The 23,359-nt window shown below is 34.6% G+C and overlaps 1 protein-coding gene and 1 long non-coding RNA gene across 2 annotated transcripts in view; one reads left to right on the forward strand and one right to left on the reverse strand.

Moving 5' to 3' along the window:
* Positions 1 to 23,359, forward strand: part of LOC139528698 (uncharacterized) — a 493,302-nt gene that overhangs the window by 137,905 nt on the left and 332,038 nt on the right. The window lies entirely within an intron of this gene.
* Positions 1 to 23,359, reverse strand: part of LOC139528679 (receptor-type tyrosine-protein phosphatase mu-like) — a 154,172-nt gene that overhangs the window by 103,686 nt on the left and 27,127 nt on the right. The window contains exons 5-6 of the mRNA XM_071324801.1: positions 2,433 to 2,633; positions 1,911 to 2,093 (exon numbers count right to left, since the gene is read on the reverse strand). Coding sequence (XP_071180902.1) covers positions 1,911 to 2,093; positions 2,433 to 2,633 — 384 coding nt within the window. The remainder of the gene's footprint in view (positions 1 to 1,910; positions 2,094 to 2,432; positions 2,634 to 23,359) is intronic.

The following is a 23,359-nucleotide window of genomic DNA, read 5'->3' on the forward strand; positions in this document are numbered from 1 at the left end:
TCTCATTGGCACTCATACCACATCTTCCTATATCTATTGACACATCTGTGTCATCTCTGCTATCGTTCACTGAAATATCGTCATTTGAACTTTATGGACCAGCAATAGGTAACCGTTTTAATTTAGGTTGGATTGGTCGGTCCGACATCTCTGCTTGCTCAGGGTTCGGTACTTTGCTCCCTCTGCCTCTACATCAACCCCTACCACCACACCCTCGTGTTGTAGTAGGTTTTGGTGGCATGACTGTACTGTTTCCGAGAAATTTACGTATTAATCAGAAATAGAAGGAATGGAACTGAATTGATATGGAACACGATATTGATGTTATTGCTAAGAACGTCGCAAGATCGCGGTATGAACGTAGTATAATCGTGGTAAGATCGTGATGTAATTGCAGTAAGATCGTATTGCAATCGGATTACTCGTGGTTTGGTCGTAGTTAGATGGCGAAGAGCGTAGCAATATCTTGATAAGCGTAGTGAGGTCGCAGAATAATCGCGGTGATATCGTGGTATAATCGTAGCGGGATCGTTGTAGAAGCGTATTGGGGACGTATTAGCATCGTGAAAGCAACGAAAATTTACATTTTCATGCCACTCATATCGCGACCTTACCACGGTCTAAATTTATTTTAGATCGCGGTGAGCGTGGTGCGATCGTGGTTTAGTGGGACTCGGGCTTAACATAACATGCATATTTGTTGAATATGAATTAGAAGATGTAAATGGGAATTAATGATTTCTTATGCTTATTTCGAAAAAAATTATTTCAGATCATTGATATTAGGAATAACAATTAAGAAATAAAAAAATAAGATCAACTGCGGATATAATTTTGGTTAGCGTGAGGTACACTAAGACGTTTGAAGGTGTTGCAGCGTGTTTCATGTGATAATTTAGGCAAATAATAATAAGTTAGTTGCAGGAGTATTTAACATGTTAATTACAAACATAGGAATTTTTTATTTTTCATCCTATTGCCTACACTTTAAAATGTTCTGATTTAAAATATGAGGAGCTGTGTCAAAGCCCGGAAGTGGTAAATATACCACGTTTAATCATAGACGGTTAGCTGCAGTTATAACAATACACGTTTTCTCTACCCCACAAATAGCACCAAATCTCAAATACTGAAGGTTCTTTCGAAGGCGTAAGGAAGTCCATAAGCATTGTTCCTCATTGGGGGGATACATAACAAAGGGATCTAAAATTACAGGGCCAATTACGGGAATTAAAAAACAGACTGTTATGCATTCCACCTGCACATTTCGTCGTTTACAGCTTTTAGTAATACTACTTAAAAGGGGGTATCAGGTACAATATACATGTAAAAAGAAATAGGACTTGTGTTTGGTTTATCATTAATTATTGCACTACATGTATGTTTCATTATGATACGTTAAATTGATTTATTAACAGAAATCTAGCGTCATGCCGAAATAACGTTAACTTCAAAATAAAATGTAAGATTCATAATGACACAAGCTTTCACAATAAAGTGCACAAGTATGTAAAAGAATAAATTTCTAAATTTGCGATTTGGTGCCATGTTTATGCAAGGCTGAAAAAACATTCTGTATATACAATTCGACTAAACAACAGCCCAGCAATGTTAGATTTGTAAATGTGCTGAAAAAGAAGAGAATAATTTATATTTTACGAAATAGTCTGAACCAGTGACAACTCTACGACGGATGTTTATGCAAGGCTGGAAAAACATTCTGTATATACAATTCGACTAAAAAACAGCCCAGCAATGTTAGATTTGTAAATGTGCTGAATCTAATGTGTGTTCTTCCCTTTCCAGGATTCTACTTATACTATCGATTTATCATGGCACCAAATCGCAAATTTAGAAATATATATATGTAGTCCAATAAACATCTCAATTATAGTGTAGCTATATATTACCTCTGAAGGTTAAATGAATTGCAATGACGACACTTAATGATGTTGTATCGACTTCAAGGTACGCATTCACTCCAGTTGTCTTAGAACATTTGCTAGAAGTCCTATTTGCATCGATTGACCACCTTGCCGGAAAATTGATGTTTGGAGGACTTTGTGTAGCTTTCCCAGTAAAAGCCAGATTACCTGTAAATCATAGAATGTGTTATAGACTGCTAAGATGAAAATAAATACGATTTACTCTAAATAGAACGCTCAGCGTGTTCGAATGTCTTAAACTAAATTTTGACCTAGTAACTATCATAAAAACTATGTTGACAATCGACAATTAGAACTGTAATCGAATACAATTTTTCGCAATAATTGTAAATAAGAATACATACAAATAAAAGAAGTATCAATAAACCTTTATTAATAATTCAAAATCGTCATTTAAAACTTTGAAATAGGTACGCAATCTATTTCGTATATTAAAAGCAATCTACAATTTGACATATTTCTGAACATATTTTGGAAACTACCTACGCTTATTACAATACTGTCCGGCTCTTCCAATTACACATCCATCAGTACAAACACCTGATTGTACATCACATTTACTATGTAGACAGTTATGTGAATCACATCCCCAAACACAAAAACCAGTTTCAGGGTAACAGTTTTGGTTAATACAATTCGCTGGACATGACTCTGTACAGTTTAGTCCCCATGAACCTTTCCAGCATCCTAAAACATAAAGTATGTCATTTTTTTGCGATACTACTGTGCATTTAAGGTTAACGTTAAAGTCGAAAGGGTTGGTAATGTCTTCCTAGAGAAAAAATTCAAATCAGCGACCAATTAAATTCAATTCAATCAATTCAAAGATGTTGTTGTTTAAGCATTTAAACAAATGAATAAGACAAACACTCAGTCCATATAAATCCGTTCCCATATAAGATGGATAGAAAAATAATTATCTTTTATCTTTTTTCAGTATTTGTTTGCAAGTCAGACATCGTTTGTTTCCACAACCCTTACAAGAGCCCACTGAAACTGAAACTGACTTGCAAACAAATACTGATTACCCAGACTTTTAACAGTCACTCCACTGGTACAGAATACACCATATTTTGAAATGTTAATTGCAAGACTACAAATGTTGTGTATCTCCTACAGTGTAAATGTGGTAAATAGTATGTTGGCGAGTCAGAACAGCCGTTTCACAAACGAATGAACGGTCATCGTAGCGACTACCAATGCAAGCCAGACCTCCCTCTTAGTCGACATTTCAGATCCCCTGGCCACACTAAGGCAGATCTCAATCGACTGACCATTACAATCATTGACCACAACTCTGCTTAGTCTAGGGAGGATAGATTTAATCGGGAAAGATTTTGGATAAGAAAATTAACAACTTAGGCACCAAATGGGATAAATGAAAAGATGTAGTTCGACACCATGCAGTGCTTCACAGCTGGGTTATATTACTTATTATTACAGTCTCTGTTTTTATTTCTTTACCTTACTCATCTCTGAAATAAATCTGTTGAATATAACAATTTAAATTGCTTAATTTTTTTAGGGATGTATAAGTACTAAGCCACGTTCAACTAGTTTACTTTAGTCAAAATTTATTATTATGTTTTAAACATCGCAGACTCTAATGTTACTACACTACCGTTGTCAAATCTGAAATATTTACAAATTTAGACCGTTTAGTGCTGTTTATTTGGAATTCTTATTGACGCAATCTTTCTTGTAACATCATAATTGTCGACACCGTTAAAGCTTTAGAATTGTGCTAGTTCATATCGCACATTATTATTTTTATTTAAAGCATATATTTGAACTCTCTGATGTAATTAGTCATAAAACCTATGTCGTGTTTAACAAATTTTTAGAATTGTGCAAGAGTCTTACCTGATGTTCGGTTTTACTTTTTTTTATAAATTTCAAGATTGAAACAGCTTTATCTAAGTAGACTGATAATTGATTCATTCAACATCACAATCATATATACCGATGAAGGATATCTGTTATCCGAAATATTTATAAATAATTACATTTATAGTTCATTTGTACGTTATTGGGGTTGTTATGTACACTTTTTAGGCGTTTATATAATTTATTTTATTGTGTACATGTATCGTTACTTGTAACGATCCAGCGCCCACGTGGGAAAAATCGTTGACTATTATTCAGACGTTTCATATATATATATATATATAAGAACGTCTGAGTCGTGTGGTCTAGCGGGACGGCTGCAGTGCAGGCGATTTGATGTCACGATATCACAGTAGCATGGGTTCGAATCCCGGCGAGGGAAGAACAAAAAATTTTGCGTAAGCAAATTTACAGATCTAACATTGTTGGGTTGATGTTTAGTAGAGTTGTATATATATATATATATATATATATATATATATATATATATATATATATATATATATATATAGATAGACAATTTAGCTGATCTGTAACAATAACATCTTCATGCCTTATATATCATGTACTGTAGTACGCCGCTAGATTAAAACTGACGTGGAAAGGTAACATATGTCCAGCGAAAGCTCTTTTTTTGAGAGCCCAGGTGGTCGTGTGGTCTAGCGGGACGGCTGCAGTGCAGGCGATTTGGTGTCACGATATCACAGTAGCATGGGTTCGAATCCCGGCGAGGGAAGAACCAAAAATTTGCGAAAGCAAATTTACAGATCTAACATTGTTGGGTTGATGTTTAGACGAGTTGTATATATGACTGAATAAATAGTCAACGATCAATCTTACAGGGCGATGGATCATGTAATATGATTCTGTACACTACAAAATATAATATATAACAAGTCAAAAAGGGTACCACATCACAATTAAATAACTATAAAATGGACAAATATTAGATATTTCGGATAACAGATATCCTTCTTCAATAATAGCACGATGTCAAATGAATCATTTCAATATATTCAAACTGAGAAACTTTTTCTCAATCTTGAAATTTACACAATTTAAGCGAACACCACAGACGCTGATACAATTTTAAAATTTCCAAACACGGCGCAAAGATTACAAAGATATGCCAAATGAAAATAGTTATTTTCGATGTTAACTGGCACAACTCTAAATTTCCAAAGGTTGTGACAGTTTAGATGTTATAACTGCATTGAGGGCAGTCCTCACACAAAACAGAATTTACTGTCATCACTTGTTTCCAGTAACTCCGGCTTTAGTACAACTTCACAGTTCGAAAATTTGATTTTAAAATACCAGTTTAAATTACAGGGCTCCATTCAATCGGGATGGATGTATAAGTACGTAGCCACGTTCAATCATTTTACCTCATTAAATAAAACTTATTTTTCTAATCATTATTAGACTGCTATTCGTTTGGGAGGCTTGAATATGTAGTTTCTGTTGCAATTGTCCTAACGTTGTCAAATTTGAAATATTATACCAACTTGGATCGGTTAGGACATTTGATTTTTTTGTTTGAGGACTGCCATCAATGCAGTTATAACATCTACACTGTCACAACCTTTGGAAATTAAGAGTTGTGCCAGTTCACATCGAAAATAACTATTTTCATTTGGCATTACTTTGTAATCTTTGCGCCGTGTTTGGAAATTTAAAAATTGTATCAGCGTCTGTGGTGTTCGTTTAAATTGTATAAATTTCAAGATTTAGAAAAAGTTTCTCAGTTTGAATATATTTAAATGATTCATTTGACATCGTGTTATTATTGAAGAAGGATATCTGTTTTCCGAAATATCTAATATTTGTCCATTTTATAGTTATTTAATGGTGATGTTGTACCCTTTTTGACTTTTATATATACATAATATATATATACAATTCGTATATAAATATATAAGTATATAAAAACGACCAACCAGCAAATTTACTATGTACCGGATCGTCTAGAATAGGCGATACTATGCAGATAAGGAAAAAATTATATCAGTCTATGTTGTTATTAAATCGTGTTGACAAATATTTCGGCTCAACAAATGGCCTTCTTCTGTGTCACAAGTTTTAACAATTGTTACAGTTACAATTGTTAAAACTTGTGACACAAAAGAAGGCCATTTGTTGAGCCGAAATATTTGTCAACACGATTTAATAACAACATTTTCGTATCATAACATCTTATATCAGTACCGTTGTGCACATCTTTAGACTGATATATATATATATTGTAGGATCCCTTACTATAGATAATTTAGCTGATCTGTAACAATAACATCTTCATGCCTTATATATCATGTACTGTAGTACGCCGCTAGATTAAAACTGACGTGGAAAGGTAACACATGGCCAGCGAAAGCTTCATTTTAATGAAGCCCAGGTGGTCGTGTGGTCTAGCGGGACGGCTACAGTGCAGGCGATTTGGTGTCACGATATCGCAGTAGCATGGGTTCGAATCCCGGCGATTTAGAAAGAAACTACCCAATTACAAGACACCTTTTAAGACCAGAACATGATTTTGAAAACGTCACATTTCAAGTCATTGAGAAAAATCAAAATTGGGATACACAAGGAAGAAAAAAGAGAGAGAGATAGATTTTGGATGCACCAGTTACAAACTCTTGAACCTGATGGACTCAATAAGAGAAACGAAAAAAGATTTAAAAGCAAATCAAAACCATAATTATCTTGAAATTATACAAATTAATTTATAGAAATTCATACAATTAATCGAACATCTATAATTGTGTTAAATTTTTAATATTCCAACATTATGTAGTTGTAGCTACAAACATTTTTTATCAACATCAATCAATATGTTACACTTTTCCTCAAATCTGGGATAGATTAAGCTACAGAAATATGTTTTTGTCATGCATCCGATTTCACCTTGAGAGATGCACACGCCTGATGAAGCTAATTCGTTTAGCGAAATAGTGCGTATTTCTATTTAAGATCTAATAGAACTTTTTAATGTATTAATTAGTGTGTTTAAGTTATATTCTTAGACATTTATATAATTTTAATTCAGTAACTGTATCAGTTTATTTTCACAAACTGATCCACGCTTAAATATATTGAATGTTGATTGTTGCTATTTTTAGACATTATATATAGAACTCGTCTAAACATCAACCCAACAATGTTAGATCTGTAAATTTGCTATCGCATTTTGTTTTGTTCTTCTCTCGCCGGGATTCGAACTTATGCTACTAAGATATCGTGACACCGAATCGCCTGTACTGTATCCAGGGCGTTAGACCACTTGACCAACTTGGCTTCACTATTATAAAGCTTTCGGTGGCCGGGTGTTACCTAAAGCTATTTGATGCTTACCACCTTCATTCATGGCATTCAATTGTATTGAAGCGTATTTACCTGACGATATCGGGATATGGGTGTGTAGTCGGATCTTAACATTAAATTGTGATAATACTGGAAACTGATAACATATTAAAATAATAAATAATGTAAAATGTGCAGGCTTTAATTGAATCGCTACTTAGGTATTTAGTGCAAGCATATGATCTGTATAGCGTTATATGAGAAGCAACCAACCGTTTACTACTACATTATATTGTTGTGTTAAAACGTTAAATATGATCTCTGAAAGTCTAGTAGTTCAAGGATTTTTCTGAGTTTTAAAAAATTCAAACAAATATTCTTAACTATGGATTATCATTTATTAGTCAGCACTACCCCTTTAACAACAAAGTTATATTGATAGTTCAGAATCTTCGTTGAAGGTGGAACACGAATGCACAGTAAATTATTTCTATTGATATGTCATTTGTATGCAAGAGTGATATTCCTTAGTATTAAGTTCGAACTCGAAAAAGTCAATTGAAGCTATGCGACTATTGTTTCCCTTAGTTTTGTTGTACAAGTCAGCATGAGGTATCAAAACTACTGAAATTTTGTTACGTATCAATATTTTGAATAAAAGGAGGACATGCTGGCACCCTAAATGTATGCGAACAAAAATTTGTTGGTATTGTAATACAATATTGCTGTCTATGGTATATACATTGAATCCTGACATTCAATATGGCTGATTTACTATGCGGGTATATAGATTTACAAATTAAAGTGCACATATGGTCAGTTTTGGTCGATGCGGTCAAATAATTTTGTTGTACAAGTCAGCATGAGGTATCAAAACTACTGAAATTTTGTTACGTATCAATATTTTGAATAAAAGGAGGACATGCTGGCACCCTAAATGTATGCGAACAAAATTTTGTTGTTATGGTAATGCAATATTGCTTTCCATTGTATTATACATTGAATCCTGATATAAAAAATATTGCTGATTTATTATGCGGGTATATAGATTTACAAATTAAAGTGCACATATAGTCAGTTTTGCTCAATGCGGGCAAATTATTTTGTTTTACAAGTCAGCATGAGGTATCAAAACTACTGAAATTTTGTTACGTATCAATATTTTGAATAAAAGGAGGACATGCTGGCACCCTAAATTTATTGGAACAAAAATTTGAAGTCATGTGTTTAAATGAATTTAATCATTGCGGATTGTGGCTGCATAGATCATGTAGATCAAGGATGTATAACTAACAAGGACGTATATAACTAACATCAAATATACGTCTTTTCAAAGATATACATAATAAAGTGCAAATATGGTTGAATATATATTCAGTGCCCGTTGTCATTGTAACAAAGATCGTTTTTATAATTGAAAGATTGTCAGATCACAGATAAATTTGTGTTACTAGTAACGTTTTATGCGTACTTTATTTTCAAATATTTGTATTTAATCCTGTTTTATACATAACGGAAGTATTACTTTTACTTTATTTTCGATGTTGATACCACGAAACAAAGATCATATTAAAAAATATTTTTTTTAAAAATCGATGTAGAGTGGTCCTGGTTACAAGTTAACTCAGTGTTGAGCAGACCAGTCAACAGTTAACGCTGGTGTTGATCGGATTATTCAAAGCAAAAGTTAACTTATGTTAGTCTTTATTGTGCGATAGGTTAATATGTGAAATTGTAATACGAAATGATTGTATATATTGTAAATATTCAAATAATTAAAAAAAAATATTTGGATTAAAACGTAATTATTAGCAAACATTGGTTAGTTTTATGTTATGGATATAGTAATGCTAATGTCCTAACATTATCGCCAAACTCCCAAATCCCAAATCGTCAAACTTATTATGAACACTTTATTCCACTGCACATTTCAAATCGTCTCCGCAACATTTTAGCAGCAGTGCGTGCTTCAATGAACTATATTCGTAATCGTATAATGAGAAAATGAGTAAATGGGATTTGGAAATAGAGGCAAAGGCAAGCGAGGGAGACAAAATGGACGAAACCATAATTGCTAAACCGGATGAAATCGGACAACTAGAAGATATGAAGAAGGAAAAAGCCAAAGCGAAATCGGCATTCACAAAAACTAGACATTCAAAAATTTCCGGATCGTGAAGATATAAAAGTATTTCGAGAGAAACTGATAAATGCAGAAAAAAAAGCGAGGGATAACAGGGGAATTATTTATGACGTATATAAACATAGGAATGATATTCTGAATATGAAGAAAACAACAAAAGAGATGGAAAAAATGTAAGAGGAACTAACGGACGCAGAAAATGAGTGTCATGATTATCTGATCGAGAGCAAGGTTGGGCCAAGCGTTGGTTGTAGTGTATCGAGAATATCGAAACGAGCTTATGTGAATTCTGGAAATTAAGTGGAAAGTAAACCTATAAGTAAAGAAAGGGAGGTTAAACCGGAATTTGAACAAACTCCGAAAGAAGGAAATAACGACAACCAAATGAACAAAACGAAATTTAGTTCAGAATTAGGAAAGGATATGTGAAAACAGTTAAAAAGAGTCGCAATACCGGTATTCACAGGAAATCAAAAGACTATCAGAGCTGAAAAGCTGCATTCTTAGCCTGTATTGACCAAGCAAATGAGGAAAAATTATTACAACTGACTCAGAGACAGTATGTGTAAGGTAAACTTTGCAAGTTATAGAAAATTTAGGACATTCATCAGTTGCTTACGATGCCACAAAGGAGCGTTTAGAAACAAAGTATGGAGGACAACGAAGACAAATAAGCTTGGATAATGAAGAACTAGAAAACTTTAAACCTATGAGAGCAGGATTCGCTAAAGTCATGGAATTTTTAGCTTATTTACTGGATATAGCAGTTGTAAACTTGAAAGAAGCAGGTCGTTCCGAGAAGTTAAAAAAAAATGTTCTTTCTTCAACAAGTTGCAGCGAAAGATGACAGAACCTATGTTGTAGAGGTATCATCGTTGGATATTCAAAAGCGAAAAAACAGAGTCAGTTGAATGTCTACGTGAATGGATTTTACAGGAAGCAGAGTTTTAAATTATAGCACCAGAAACAATACCTGAATTACTACGAATACTAGCAGCAATTCACAGCGGAATTATCAGGGAAATTGTAGGGTAAATTTAGAATATGTTTTGAAGAATCGTAAAATGAAAACTATGGCGCTTACAGAGAGTCAATGAAAGATGTGTACAAGTGTTGTTACGGTCATCATGGAGTCTGGAGGTGCGATGAATTTAAGAAATTAACCGTTCACAAGAGATGGGATACCGCAAAACGACTACATTTGTGTTATCGTTGTTTAGGACATGATCACGTAGGCAGACTGTGTCCGAGAAGTGGAGCTTGTAACCTGGGTGGATGCAAAGAAGTACACAACATACTTTTACATACGGATAAACAATTGTTCAGTGAGCCAAAAGTTCCAGTAAGAACCGAATCGAAAACAAAACAGAACTATGCTAATGAAAAGAAGGAAGATTCAGCCGTTGTCAATGAAGGGGAGAGTCAGGATCACACAATGATTGGTTGAGAAAATCAAACTTCTTTACGCTTAGAATATTACCTGTAATATTGAAAAATGGAAAGCGTACCGTAAGTGTTAATGCATTACTGGATGACGCAAGCACGAAAACGTATAACAACGCTGATGTTGCCGCTGAATTTGGACTTCAAGGACAAGTTCAGAAAGTTAAAGTTAATGTGTTAAATGACTATGTCGAAACCTTTGAAACTATGCCAGTCGAGGTTAGACTTCAAAGTCACAATGGTAAGACAGACGCCAAAATAGTCGCATTCACTACTAACCGTTTAACCGGAGGTTTACCGCCAGTTGACTGAAAACAGCAAGCTCAGAAATGGGACCATCTTACAGGGATAACATTTCCGAGATCGGAAAAGCGGAAAGGATCAGACAGTATTTACCTGAACATATTTTGCTCGTGGACAAGAGGATCGAAATGATTTAAGATAACATTGTTCGGAAGTTTTGGGAATTGAAAATGTCATTACACCACGCAAAAACGTATTTCTTATCAGTTAAGTAGGTAAAGTGAAAAGATGAAAAACATCGCAGAAAGAAATGTCATGATAAAAGAATTAAATCGCGAGATGACAATACCATCTTTTAATAATTCAGTTTTCACAATTATATACAAATAGTAATATGAGGTACTATCGCGAAGCAAGACACTTTCTGCCAGAAACCAAAGGCCGTTTTTCTTATTTCTTTACATTAGTTTAAACAGTATTTATTAATGAAAAATTACAAAATATGTATTACAATGTTACATAAAGTTCAAATATGGGATTCGGAAACAAGTTTGGAAATTTTTTTATAAATCCGTCTCCCTAAAAAAAACCATCTATTTAACAAACAATATTACGTGCCAACAGTATATATTCAGTTGATGGTAGCATATGATAAATTGAATAAATACACACACACACACACACACACACACACAAATACAACAAATAAAAAAAAAATAAAAACAAAAAAAATGTGGAAACAAAAAAAAAAACAAAACAAAAAACGAAACTGTCAACTCTTATTTCCTTTTCTGATAGACAGTCATTGAAAACAACACACACGTCCGATTATAGTCAATTACGCCGTGCAATTATGAAGCCCAGGTGGTCGTGTAGTCTAGCGGGACGGCTACAGTGCAGGCAATTTGGTGTCACGATATCTCAGTAACGTGGCTTCGAATCCCGGTGAGGGAAGAACAAAAAAATTGCGAAAGCAAATTTACAGATCTAACATTGTTGGGTTGATGTTTAGACGAGTTGTATATACATAATGTACACAGCCATGTATCACCATCACTGCTGGTGATCCGATGGATAAATCTGTTGTAGAATTGTCACTGGCTCAGACGTACTTATAAATATAATTATTTTCTGTGACTGTATCTTACATTAATTTGTAGGATCCTTTACTATAGATAATTAAGCTGATCTGTAAGAATTACATCTCCATGCCTTATATATCATGTACTGTAGTACGACGCTAGATTAAAACTGACGTGGAAATGTAACACCCGGCCACCGAAAGCTTCATTTGTATGAAGCCCAGGTGGTCGTGTGGTCTAGCGGGACGGCTACAGTGCAGGCAATTTGGTGTCACGATATCTCTATAGCATGGGTTCGAATCCCGGCGAGGGAAGAACAAACAATTTACGAAAGCAAATTTACAGATCTAACATTGTTGGGTTGATGTTTAGACGAGTTGTATATACATAATATACACAGCCATGTATCACCATCATTGCTGGTGATCCGATGGATAAATCTGTTGTAGAGTTGTCACTGACTCAGAAGTACTTATAAATATATATATATAGTGAAGCCCAGATGGTCGTTTGGTCTAGCGGGACGGCTACAGTGCAGGGGATTTGCTGTCACGATATCTCAGAAGCATGGGTTCGAATCCCGGCGAGAGAAGAACAAAAAATTTGCTAAAGCAAATTTACAGATCTAACATTGTTGGGTTGATGTTTAGACGAGTTGTATATACATATATATATATATAAGTGCCTTTAGATAGTAGCATATGGCATACAAATCTATAGGAGTGTGAATTAATCAGTACAGAGATTAATTCAATTACACAAATAAAATTATAGATTGCCTAACAATGTAATTTTAACACACTATTTAGTATGTAAATATAAGAATGTTTAAAATATTTACAAATGATGAAAATAAACGCAATATTTCACTAGACCAACTAGCTGTATCAAGCGTGCATCTATCCAGGTGAAATCGGATTTAGATGATGAGAAGCTCAATCTGTATGTTGCACTTGGATTAAGTTGCCTTGAAAATAAGAACATTTTGCAGCTCAATGTATATGTTGCACTTGGATTTACCTGCCTTGAAAATACATGATTGGTAGTTGAAGTTAGTAACGTCCATTGGCCAATATTACGGAATAAAAAGGACAATGCTTTGTATTAAATTATTCTTTATCTTTCCTGAATCTTTTCTCGTCTTTTTCGTTAAGACCATCAGGTTCTTGCCGTGGTGTCCCACTCGGAGTTGACTTCTATAATTTGGAAAGTAACATTATCAAATGGATGTTTCGTTGAACGAATATGTCTTTTGAGAGGACAGTTTTTTTGGGGGGTTTTGTACGATGAACGATGGTTATTGAGCCGAATATTAAATTTGTCCATTGTTTCTCCCACATACATATCATTTTGTAAATATGTTAAACATTCTTATATTTACATACTAACTAGTGTGTTAAAATTACATTGTTAGGCAATCTATATTTATATTTTACATATAGATTGCCGAACAATGTAATTTTAACACACTTTTTAATGTGTAAATATGAGAATGTTTTAAAGGTTTACAAAATGATGAAAATAAACGCAATATACATAGATTTCACAAATGTCACGTGATAAGGGAATTCCCCCGTCCGACATCTTGTAGGTCAAGCTATTCGAAGCGGTACTTTGTTTACAAGTTTAACTGTGTCATATACATATCGATTTTTACATGGATTAAAATAATGAGCGCCAAACTAACAAAAAAAACACCAAAGGTAACATACCAGGACAGTTTAGCTGTGGTCACGAGGGCACGCTATCTAGAAAAGTTAAAGTTAATAGACAATAAAGACCCCTACTTGATTCCAAAGAAAGAATGATCAAAAGATCCCAAAGACTTGCCCGATATTCAATATCCAGACATAGTCAATTACTTAGTTAACACTATCAGTGCATATATTTTCAACGACATGAAAGCCTATTAATCATCGGAATCATACACCCAAATGGTCTGCGGTTGGGTGAAAGAAATTGGACTTGCAACTTTTGGAGAAAAGTGCCTAGTGTTTGCACGAGTTCGACATTCCCAGAGAATGAATGAAACGTCCCTGCATTTGTGGTTGATAGCTCAGAAAGTAGGAAACGTTCTGACTGCACACTGCAACTGTATGGCAGGTCTATGGGAAAGCTGTAGTTATGTAGGTGCAATGCTGTGTTTGCAATTGAGGCAGCAATAAAGTTAAAATTCCCAAACAATGCAGGAGAAGGCATATTAGTTGTTACCATCAGCTGTACAGAAATTTGAGGGGAAGCCTGTCAAAGATATAGACTTTACGTCAGCTAAGTCCAAGAAAAAGCAGCTTGATACAGCTATAAGTAATTGTAACAGCCCAGGAACACCACTACATACTAAACAACAGAAAAATGTACAGAAAATACCACCACCTAGTGGCGATGAACTATTAAATATCTTCAAGGGTCTTCATAAAACAGGAACAAAGCCAGTTTTGCTTTCTCTCGTTCCACAATATGCTGCGTATTATAAACCAAAAGCTTTGGACAAAAATTTCTTTTGGTATTGTCTGAACGTGGAGATAGGAACTTTAAAGCTTTGGACAAAAATTTCTTTTGGTATTGTCTGAACGTGGAGATAGGAACTTTAATGACACATTGTGAAGAGATTTTTAGAAATATATCTGTAAGTGAGGAGGAAGCCAGGAATGTGGAAGAGGCAACAAAAGAAGAGTCTAAATGCAGAGAATGGCACCGTTTTAGAACTGAAAGAATCACAGCATCTAGATAAGCGAGATTGTCTTGAAATGCGTGATGGTAAATTAGCATTAAAAAAACCACCAGTATTACTATCAGATCCAATTTTAGCTGTTAGTCTGTGAAAAGGAATATTGTGATGTTATTGTATGGACCGAAGCAGATTTTCATGCTGAAAGGTTAGAAATTGATAAAGACTTTTGTGACTCACTTCTTGTTAAATCAAAATTGTTTTTCTCGAATGCAATTTTGCCTAAACTCGTTGGAAAACTTTACTCCAAACCGTCAGTTGATACGACTGTAAATACTGAAGTCAGATATCAAGCTTTAGCAGCATGAAGTAGCGTTTAATTGAGAGAAACATCTGTAAATGTTGATAATTCTATTAATTCTTGTGACAACTCAAGAACTGGATCAAGTAGATTGATCATTTGCATATGTCAGAAGGAATATAATCCAGAGAAAGATAATGTTATTGGATGCGACAATGACAACGGTCCTTACACTTGGTTCCATTTTAAATATGCAAATATCAAACGTTATATCAAACGTGTACCTAAAAGAGATTGAATGTGTCCAGCTTGTCGAAAGCTTTCTATTAAAAAAAAAAAAAAAATTATGTGTACAGTTTATAAAAACTTCTTTATTTTTTTTTAAATAGTGTGAATTTGGGCAAAAAACACAAGAGGGTATTAATAAATGAAAATGAGACAGCAACCAAACCTTGACACATATTCAACCTCAAGATACATGTAACTAGCAGTTTTATGCTGGGACCTATAATATTAGGTCAGGGGTGCCATGTGGACCAGGTTCTGCCTACCCTTCTTTAGAACATGAGATCCCCCACCTTCCCACCCAACCCTCCTTTTTTTTGTGGGGTTTGCGTTTCTGAGTCTTTATTTTTCTATGGTGTTTCTTGTGTACTATTATTTATAAAAAAGAAGATGTTGTATGATTGCCAATGAGACAACAAGAGACCAAAATGACACAGAAAGTCTGTTTGTCTTTTTCATTTTTAGCCATGGAGACTCCAAGTTGTCAGTTTATTTTGATTTATGAGTTTAACTGGACATGTTCCTCTGGTATTTTCAGCCCCTCTTTTACAGCTTTCAATACAAACTGGTCTTGGCTCACACTAAATGACTGAACAGCATTGATGCATATTTATACAGCCATCAACAATACAAGTGTAAAAAAAAATAACATGAGAAAGAGCAGTTTTTGACTGGATCAAAAATGTATAAATACATGTTCATTTTTTAAATTACAAAACCAGAAAAAGGAAATCGCATGAATTTCAACTACAAACTTTAACCATTGAACAAAAGTCTCCAAGTTAGGACAAATGCATATAAAATGCAACAGGTTATTATTAGTATGGATATTGCACATTGTTGAAGGACATAAAAAGCCCCTGCTGACGACAGGTGCATGACTTGCAAGACGCTTTTAAAGGACAAAATATTGCTCATTATTGAAGGGCATAAATGGGTATTTTAAACAATTGCTTGGACTTACTTAACGTGTTTTCAGCTTGACGTACAAAGCTGTTCCATTGGCAATCATACATACAAAAAGTCAACTTTTGAAATATGAAAACAAACTGACAAAGTCGATTAGAAAAATGAAAAGCCGGACAAGACAGTTATAAACAGACTACAAAAAACCATCATGATAACCAAAGAATTAGCATGGCAAACATTAACAAAAATAAAATAATTATATTACTTCAAAATTTACCAAGAAAACAAAAATCAAATGCTTTCTATGATAGCATGTATTTCATGTATATCTGAAAAAGTATATATATCTATCATGTCTATATATATGTATATATAAATTGATGTGATTCCAGATGGTCAATGAGTTAAATCATTTAAGATTGTCAGCTGGTTAACTATAGATAGGAGATGATTTTTTGTTTAAATTTTTATACATGCATATGGACATGTGTAATGATAAATTACAATTCAATCAAATGGTACCACAGATTCACATAAATTTGTCAAAGAACAACAAGACTGCCATAATTTCATCAATTTTCGTCACTTTGCATGAAGTCTATTGGCAATGTATCTTGTTATATGGTATACAGTGAAACCTGTCAAAACCGAACACCCACGGGTCTTTGCGTTTTGTTCGGTTTTCACAGGTGTTCGGATTGAAGAGGTAAACGGAAGTCGACACCAAAATAATTTTGACCTTTAATACTGACAAGGGACGATAAGTGACACACAGACGACAATTTATTTTCATGATCATTTAGATGTAAATGTAAAAATCTAGGTACATGTAGATGAAGATAGACGTATTGTTCCTTTTTATATATAAATCAAACGCCACTCCGGCAATCACGCTCCTCGTTGTGTAATGGTATTAATCGTTCAATGATGTCGACGTGGAGCGATTTTGCTTAATATAATTATTTTCTCATCCGATAATCCACTGACCAATTCAGATTCTCAGTCGTTGCCAAATGACGATTCTGTAGTTGAATCGAGATCGTCATTTTCAATTATCTGTACACAATAGTTCTCAGACTTAACTGGCCACTCGCTGATTGATACTTTGCCACAAGATGAAAGCGAAAAAACAGCAGGGGTCTAGTTTATTCTCGGGCTTTATCGTTGATAAATAGCTAATGAGAGTCTGCAGGAGCATTTGGATATTATATATAGGGCCTCTAAAGGGAATCCGGCATCCCGCAAATATAATTTGGATTTCATTGACCTTGTTGTATTGTACGACTTCTTAATCCAGTGAAACGCTTTAAAACTATTATTTAATTAAACAATTTACCTACTGAATGGCAGTTACGAGTTTGTGGCCGTAAATATTTGCGTAACGTGCATTTAATTGATCTAAGGAAAAGGTCCACTCTTGTCCTTTTCGGCGATAGGGGCAGAGGACCAGTTTAACGTTTCTTTATGCCCGCGTCACACTGTCCCGATTTTTACGCCGATGGCAACACGATAATGGAAATTTTCAAAATCGGGACTGATCGTATCCAGATCGGGCTATTCGTAGTGCCATCTTTAACCATCTTTAACCATTGGCCACTTTTTCTAGCCTTCGAGGACAACTTCGGGAAGGGTTCTAAATTTTTTAACATGTTAAAAAATCCCCGAAGGTGCGTCCGATGTTGAGGGTTCGTATTGAGTTCGGTTCACCATCCTCACCATCGTAATGTCACCGGGAATGCATCTTTGCACATCGTATTGCATTCGTGTTTCCATCGTTTCCATCGGGCAGTTTTGACGTTACGATGTCTACACGAATGAATCACGAAGATACCCGAAGGTCTTACGATGGCAACACGACTTCGTGAAGACCTCGTAATCCAGTCGTGTTGCCATCGAATAAAAGTACGAAGGCGACAAGATGGAACTACGACGGCAATAAATCCAGCTAAATGTAAGATAATTTTCGCGCTAAAATACATTTAAAGTGCCATGCGCGATATGCACTGGTCAGTCTAATACGACAGTTAGGAAAGACGTTCACAAAACATGGAGCTCATATCATATGATTCTATGAGAAAAAGAAAGGCGACAGCGTTGTTTCTATTAATTCAAATGGAACAAGAAGAGCAGCTATTACAGGCTCAGGATTTACTTTTACAAGAAAAATATTATTTTTTGTCAATTTTTCATATCAAGTAACATAATGAAAATCATAAACGCGCCTCGTACACCAACACTGCAGGTACACGTATATAGGGAAACTAACTTTTTCTTCATTATTCTAATTTTTTAGGTATCGTCTGAGTTGTTGTCACACGAATGTTTACTCAATAACCATTTTGTTTTCTATATGTCAAATTTTGCCGCATTTGTTGCTTTCCCCACATCCTTCCTTTTATCTATATTATTATGATATTCTCCTGGAAAGAGCTCTTTTTGAATAAAAAGGGATCAACGAACCCATTACCTTACCTTTAAGATAGATCAGTAAACATGGGCATAATTATGGGTGATTATTCAGACTAGTGCACACATTTTACAGTTCAAACAAGGCAATGCCGAGCGTGGCATCCCCTCGTATGTAACATATTGGGGACAAATATGGACACTATATTTGTATATGACACATGCAGAAAATAGTAAATTGGATATGCATATATACATAAACTATTTTTTGAGAAATCAACCAAAACATTCAGTAACTGAAAATACCTTTAATATTGTCTTTAGAACCAGCAGGTAAAAAAATGAGTAACCAATTTCCTGTGTATTATGCTATTTCAAGGAGAAAAAAACATGTCCATCTGCATGACCTTGACCTTTGGCCTTGAACGTAAAAAATGTCAGATCATTACAAGGAGGAACAATATACCAAATGTGGTTAAAATCTTTTGAAGCATCTTGGTCTAGAGTGTCCACAAGGGTGATATTGCCTTGTATTACAACTGCCACTGTGACCTTGACCTTTGAACTTTAAAGTCAATAGCGCTTAAGATATTCTTAACGAGTAACACCATACAAAGTTTTGTTCATTTTGGTTCTAGAGTGTCCATAACAATTTCATCTACACGCAACTTACACATAGAAGCCGAGGGGATAATAAACTAAGTTTTATAAGAATTAGACAAAAAGATCGATTTCCCGCCATGCATGGCAGACTTGTACAGAAACGATATGTTGTCGAAATTCTGTTCGTATCTTTTAGACATCGTATGACCATCGCACCATCATCGTAATCCATCGTTTAGCCTTCGTAATCCATCGTTTAGCCTTCGTGATCCATCGTGTAGGCTTCGGCTGAGATATGAAGCTTAAATACCCGTCTTCGGTTAACCTTCGTATGTCCATCTTTTGCTATCGTATATAATTTCGGCACCATCGTATAGACCTCGTTATTCATCGTACTTGCTTCGGTCACTTTTTGGTATTTTAACGAGATCGGGACCAACTTCGTATGAACTTACAATTTTCGCATTCGGGTGTCCATCGTATATAAAAATCGGGACAGTGTGACGCGGGCATTACAAAAAAAATTGCATTTGATCACTGAATACATATACACAAGCATACTAATTATTCCTCAGTAAAGGACCTAAATATCGTCCCCCGTCAACTATTAATTGGAATGAGTGTCGTAATATCATCCACGACTCACTCCATACTTACTGTATGAAATGGATAAAACGGGAAAAAGCTGACAAAAAATCTTTGGACTCTTTTTTTAATTCAGTAATGAAGATAGTTGATATACGTATTCAACATTTTAAAGAACATTTTACTATTAACAATAACCATATTAAACCTATTTCTCGTATCAAACTAAAAGAACTAGCCAAGGAATTTGTTTTTGTCCCGGCCGATAAAGCTGCTAATAATATTTTTATTGTTTGACGTAAATTTTACATTGAGGTTCTGAAAAAAAGAAATCACCAATTCACCAACATTCCAACTGACTCCATTTTTTAGAAAACGACATCTGTAACAAACATAAACTTTTAGCTACCGCTTTACAAGCAGAGCCAAATACAATGAAAGTTCCAACTATGTATTGGCTCCCGAAGCTACACAAAACACCATACAAATATAGATGTATTTCGTCTTCAAGCCATTGCTCCACTACTAAATTGTTTATTCTTCTTACCAGCACACTTGTTACAATTAAAAACCTGATAATAAATTGTTCAAATAAGGCCTTCGAAAATAGTGGAATTAATTATTTTTGGAGTGTCATGAACTCGTTGGAAGTACTTGATAAGTTGCATGCTTATATTGGTGATTTTGAATCTGTTCAAAGTTTTGATTTTTCTACCCTATATACCACATTGCTTCACATTCACATAAAGAAAAAAATTACACACCTAATTAAATGGGCATTTAAAAAGTCAGAATGTGAATATATATGTTCAAACTCTTTTAGGTCATTTTTTAGTAGCAATAAACAAAAAAACTATGTTAATTGGACATGCTTTGATACTATATATGCCCTTGAATTTTTACTAGATAACATTTTTGTTCGCTTTGGGGATTCCGTATATCGTCAGATTATCGGAATTCCAATGGGGACTAACTGTGCACCACTTATTGCGGACCTGTTTTTGTATTGCTATGAGTTACAATTTATGACAAAAATAAGCAAAGACCCATCGAAACAACATCTGATCAACAAATTTAATAATACTTTTAGATATTTGGATGATATTTTGGCTCTCAATAATGACGACTTCAGTATGTATATTACTGAAATTTATCCTGTTGAACTTACTTTAAATAAAGCTAATACTAACAATGACCACTGCCCTTTCCTCGATCTCGATATTTATATCACGAACGGAAAGCTGAATACTAAAATTTATGATAAAAGAGATGATTTTTCATTTCCTATCGTTAATTATCCATTTTTATATCGTGACGTTCCCTTGTCACCATCTTACGGTGTTTATATATCTCAACTTGTACGATTCGCTCGTGTATGTAACAATGTTTTAGATTTTAACGAGAGAAATTTGTGTAATACTGAAAAATTATTACACCAGGGTTTTCGATATCACAAACTGGTCAAAACATTTACTAAATTTTATCATCGGTATAAGGACATCATTCGTAAATATAGCTCAACATGCAGACTTCTTATACGTTCAGGTATTTCACATCCAATTGTTTAAGGAAATATTCTTTATAAAGCACAACGGTGTCAGTATTCACCTCAGAAACTAACAAAACATTTGAATAGACTTATTAAGAAGGGATATAGTTACGATACTGTTGTCAGGTCATTAAAGATTGCATATTTTGGCGTTAATATTGATTCACTTATAGGGTCTTCGCATCGGAACTAAACACATTTATTCAAAAAACAGTTGTTGGCATGACACGGGTTATGTTCTTCTCATATATGTTATGATGGTATGATACTAAACCCCTAACGGGAAAGATTGTGCCTGATGTACATATGATGAAATCATAATCTTTCAGTCAGTTTAATTGAAGTCTGGAACTGGCATGTCAGTTAACTGCTAGTAGTCTGTTGTTATTTATGTATTATTGTCATTTTGTGTATTTTCTGTGGTTACATCTTCTGACATCAGACTCGGACTTCTCTTGAACTGAATTTTAATGTATGTATTGTTATTCGTTTACTTTTCCACATTGGCTAGAGGTATAGGGGGAGGGTTGAGATCTCACAAACATGTTTAACCCTGCCGCATTTTTGCGCCTGTCCCAAGTCAGGAGCCTCTGGCCTTTGTTAGTCTTGTATTATTTTAATTTTAGTTTCTTGTGTACAATTTGGAAATTAGTATGGCGTTCATTATCACTGAACTAGTATATATTTGTTTAGGGGCCAGCTGAAGGACGCCTCCGGGTGCGGAAATTTCTCGCTACATTGAAGACCTGTTGGTGACCTTCTGCTGTTGTTTTTTTTTTGTATGGTCGGGTTGTTGTCTCTGTGACACATTCCCCATTTCTATTCTCAATTTTAATTAGTTTGAAATAACAAGTCACCAATTCATTAAACTCAAATACCCTCGGGTATACTCTGTCATCCTGTGTTTGTTTAATTAAATCATGAAATAATTAAAAATACTTTTTTGTTTTGATTGCTATTGACCGATTTTGACAGGTAATTTTTCAATACATATTTACTAACCAGCCTTCAAAAAGCGTTCGGAATTCGGTGTTGACGGAATTCTTTTTTTTTCAGGTTAGATTAACGTTAATTGATAGGGAAATTTTGTGGGACTTTGAACATTGTTCGGTTTAAACGGAAATTCGGTTTAATCAGGGTTTGGTTTATCCAGGTTTCACTGTACTTGTTTCTAACAAATCCTATTACTCTTTCAACATGTATGCGTACATGTGCGATTTTTCTATTTGACTCTGCTTCCAGTGGCGAGAGCTGACTTTTTCCTATGCAGAATGCCGGAATCTTAACTTCAGCGCACATAAGACCTACACTTTCTGAACTGTCGAATCCTCTGTCTGCAAATATAACATCTCCTGGCAAAAGTTTAGATAGTAATCCACAATTTTCAGTTATTTTGTTGTCACTTGATCGTCCACCCCAACCATTAGACAAGAATGAAACAGCTCCCTGAGGAGTTATTCCAATCAAGAACTTGACTGTGTTATGGTGTTTATAAGTTGACCAAGTTTCATCACGAGCTAGTAAATTGGACGGTTTCTCAATAAAAAATTCAAAACAGTCTATGATAATTGCAACTTTTAGACCAAACCTTTTTCTAAATTCCATTGGCATTGTCAATTTCAATTGTTCCCTGTCTGGCCAAAATCTAAAATCTTTCATTCTCCCATACATTACATGGATAACAGAGTTAACAATTCTAGATATTGTTGACTTAGAAACTTCAAATCTGTATGCTAAGTCCTGTATTGTCAAATTCAGTCTTCATTTCATCAAAACCAGCATTAACTTCTCAAATTTAGTTATATGAGATCTTAAAGACTCTGGAAAATTAAGTTCCAGTAGCTGAAAAATTTTCATAAGAGTAAGGTTTCCTGGTAGACCTGTTAGGTACTTCACCTTATTCTCCTTTCCACACAAAGAATTGGACGTCAACTTCATATCTGACACTCTTTCCTTCAAGTTCAGATTTTCTGTGGTCAATCGCTGAAACTCACATTTCTTTGGCTTTA

The sequence above is a fragment of the Mytilus edulis genome, chromosome 1, assembly GCF_963676685.1.
Source record: "Mytilus edulis chromosome 1, xbMytEdul2.2, whole genome shotgun sequence".
Classification (NCBI taxonomy): domain Eukaryota; kingdom Metazoa; phylum Mollusca; class Bivalvia; order Mytilida; family Mytilidae; genus Mytilus; species Mytilus edulis.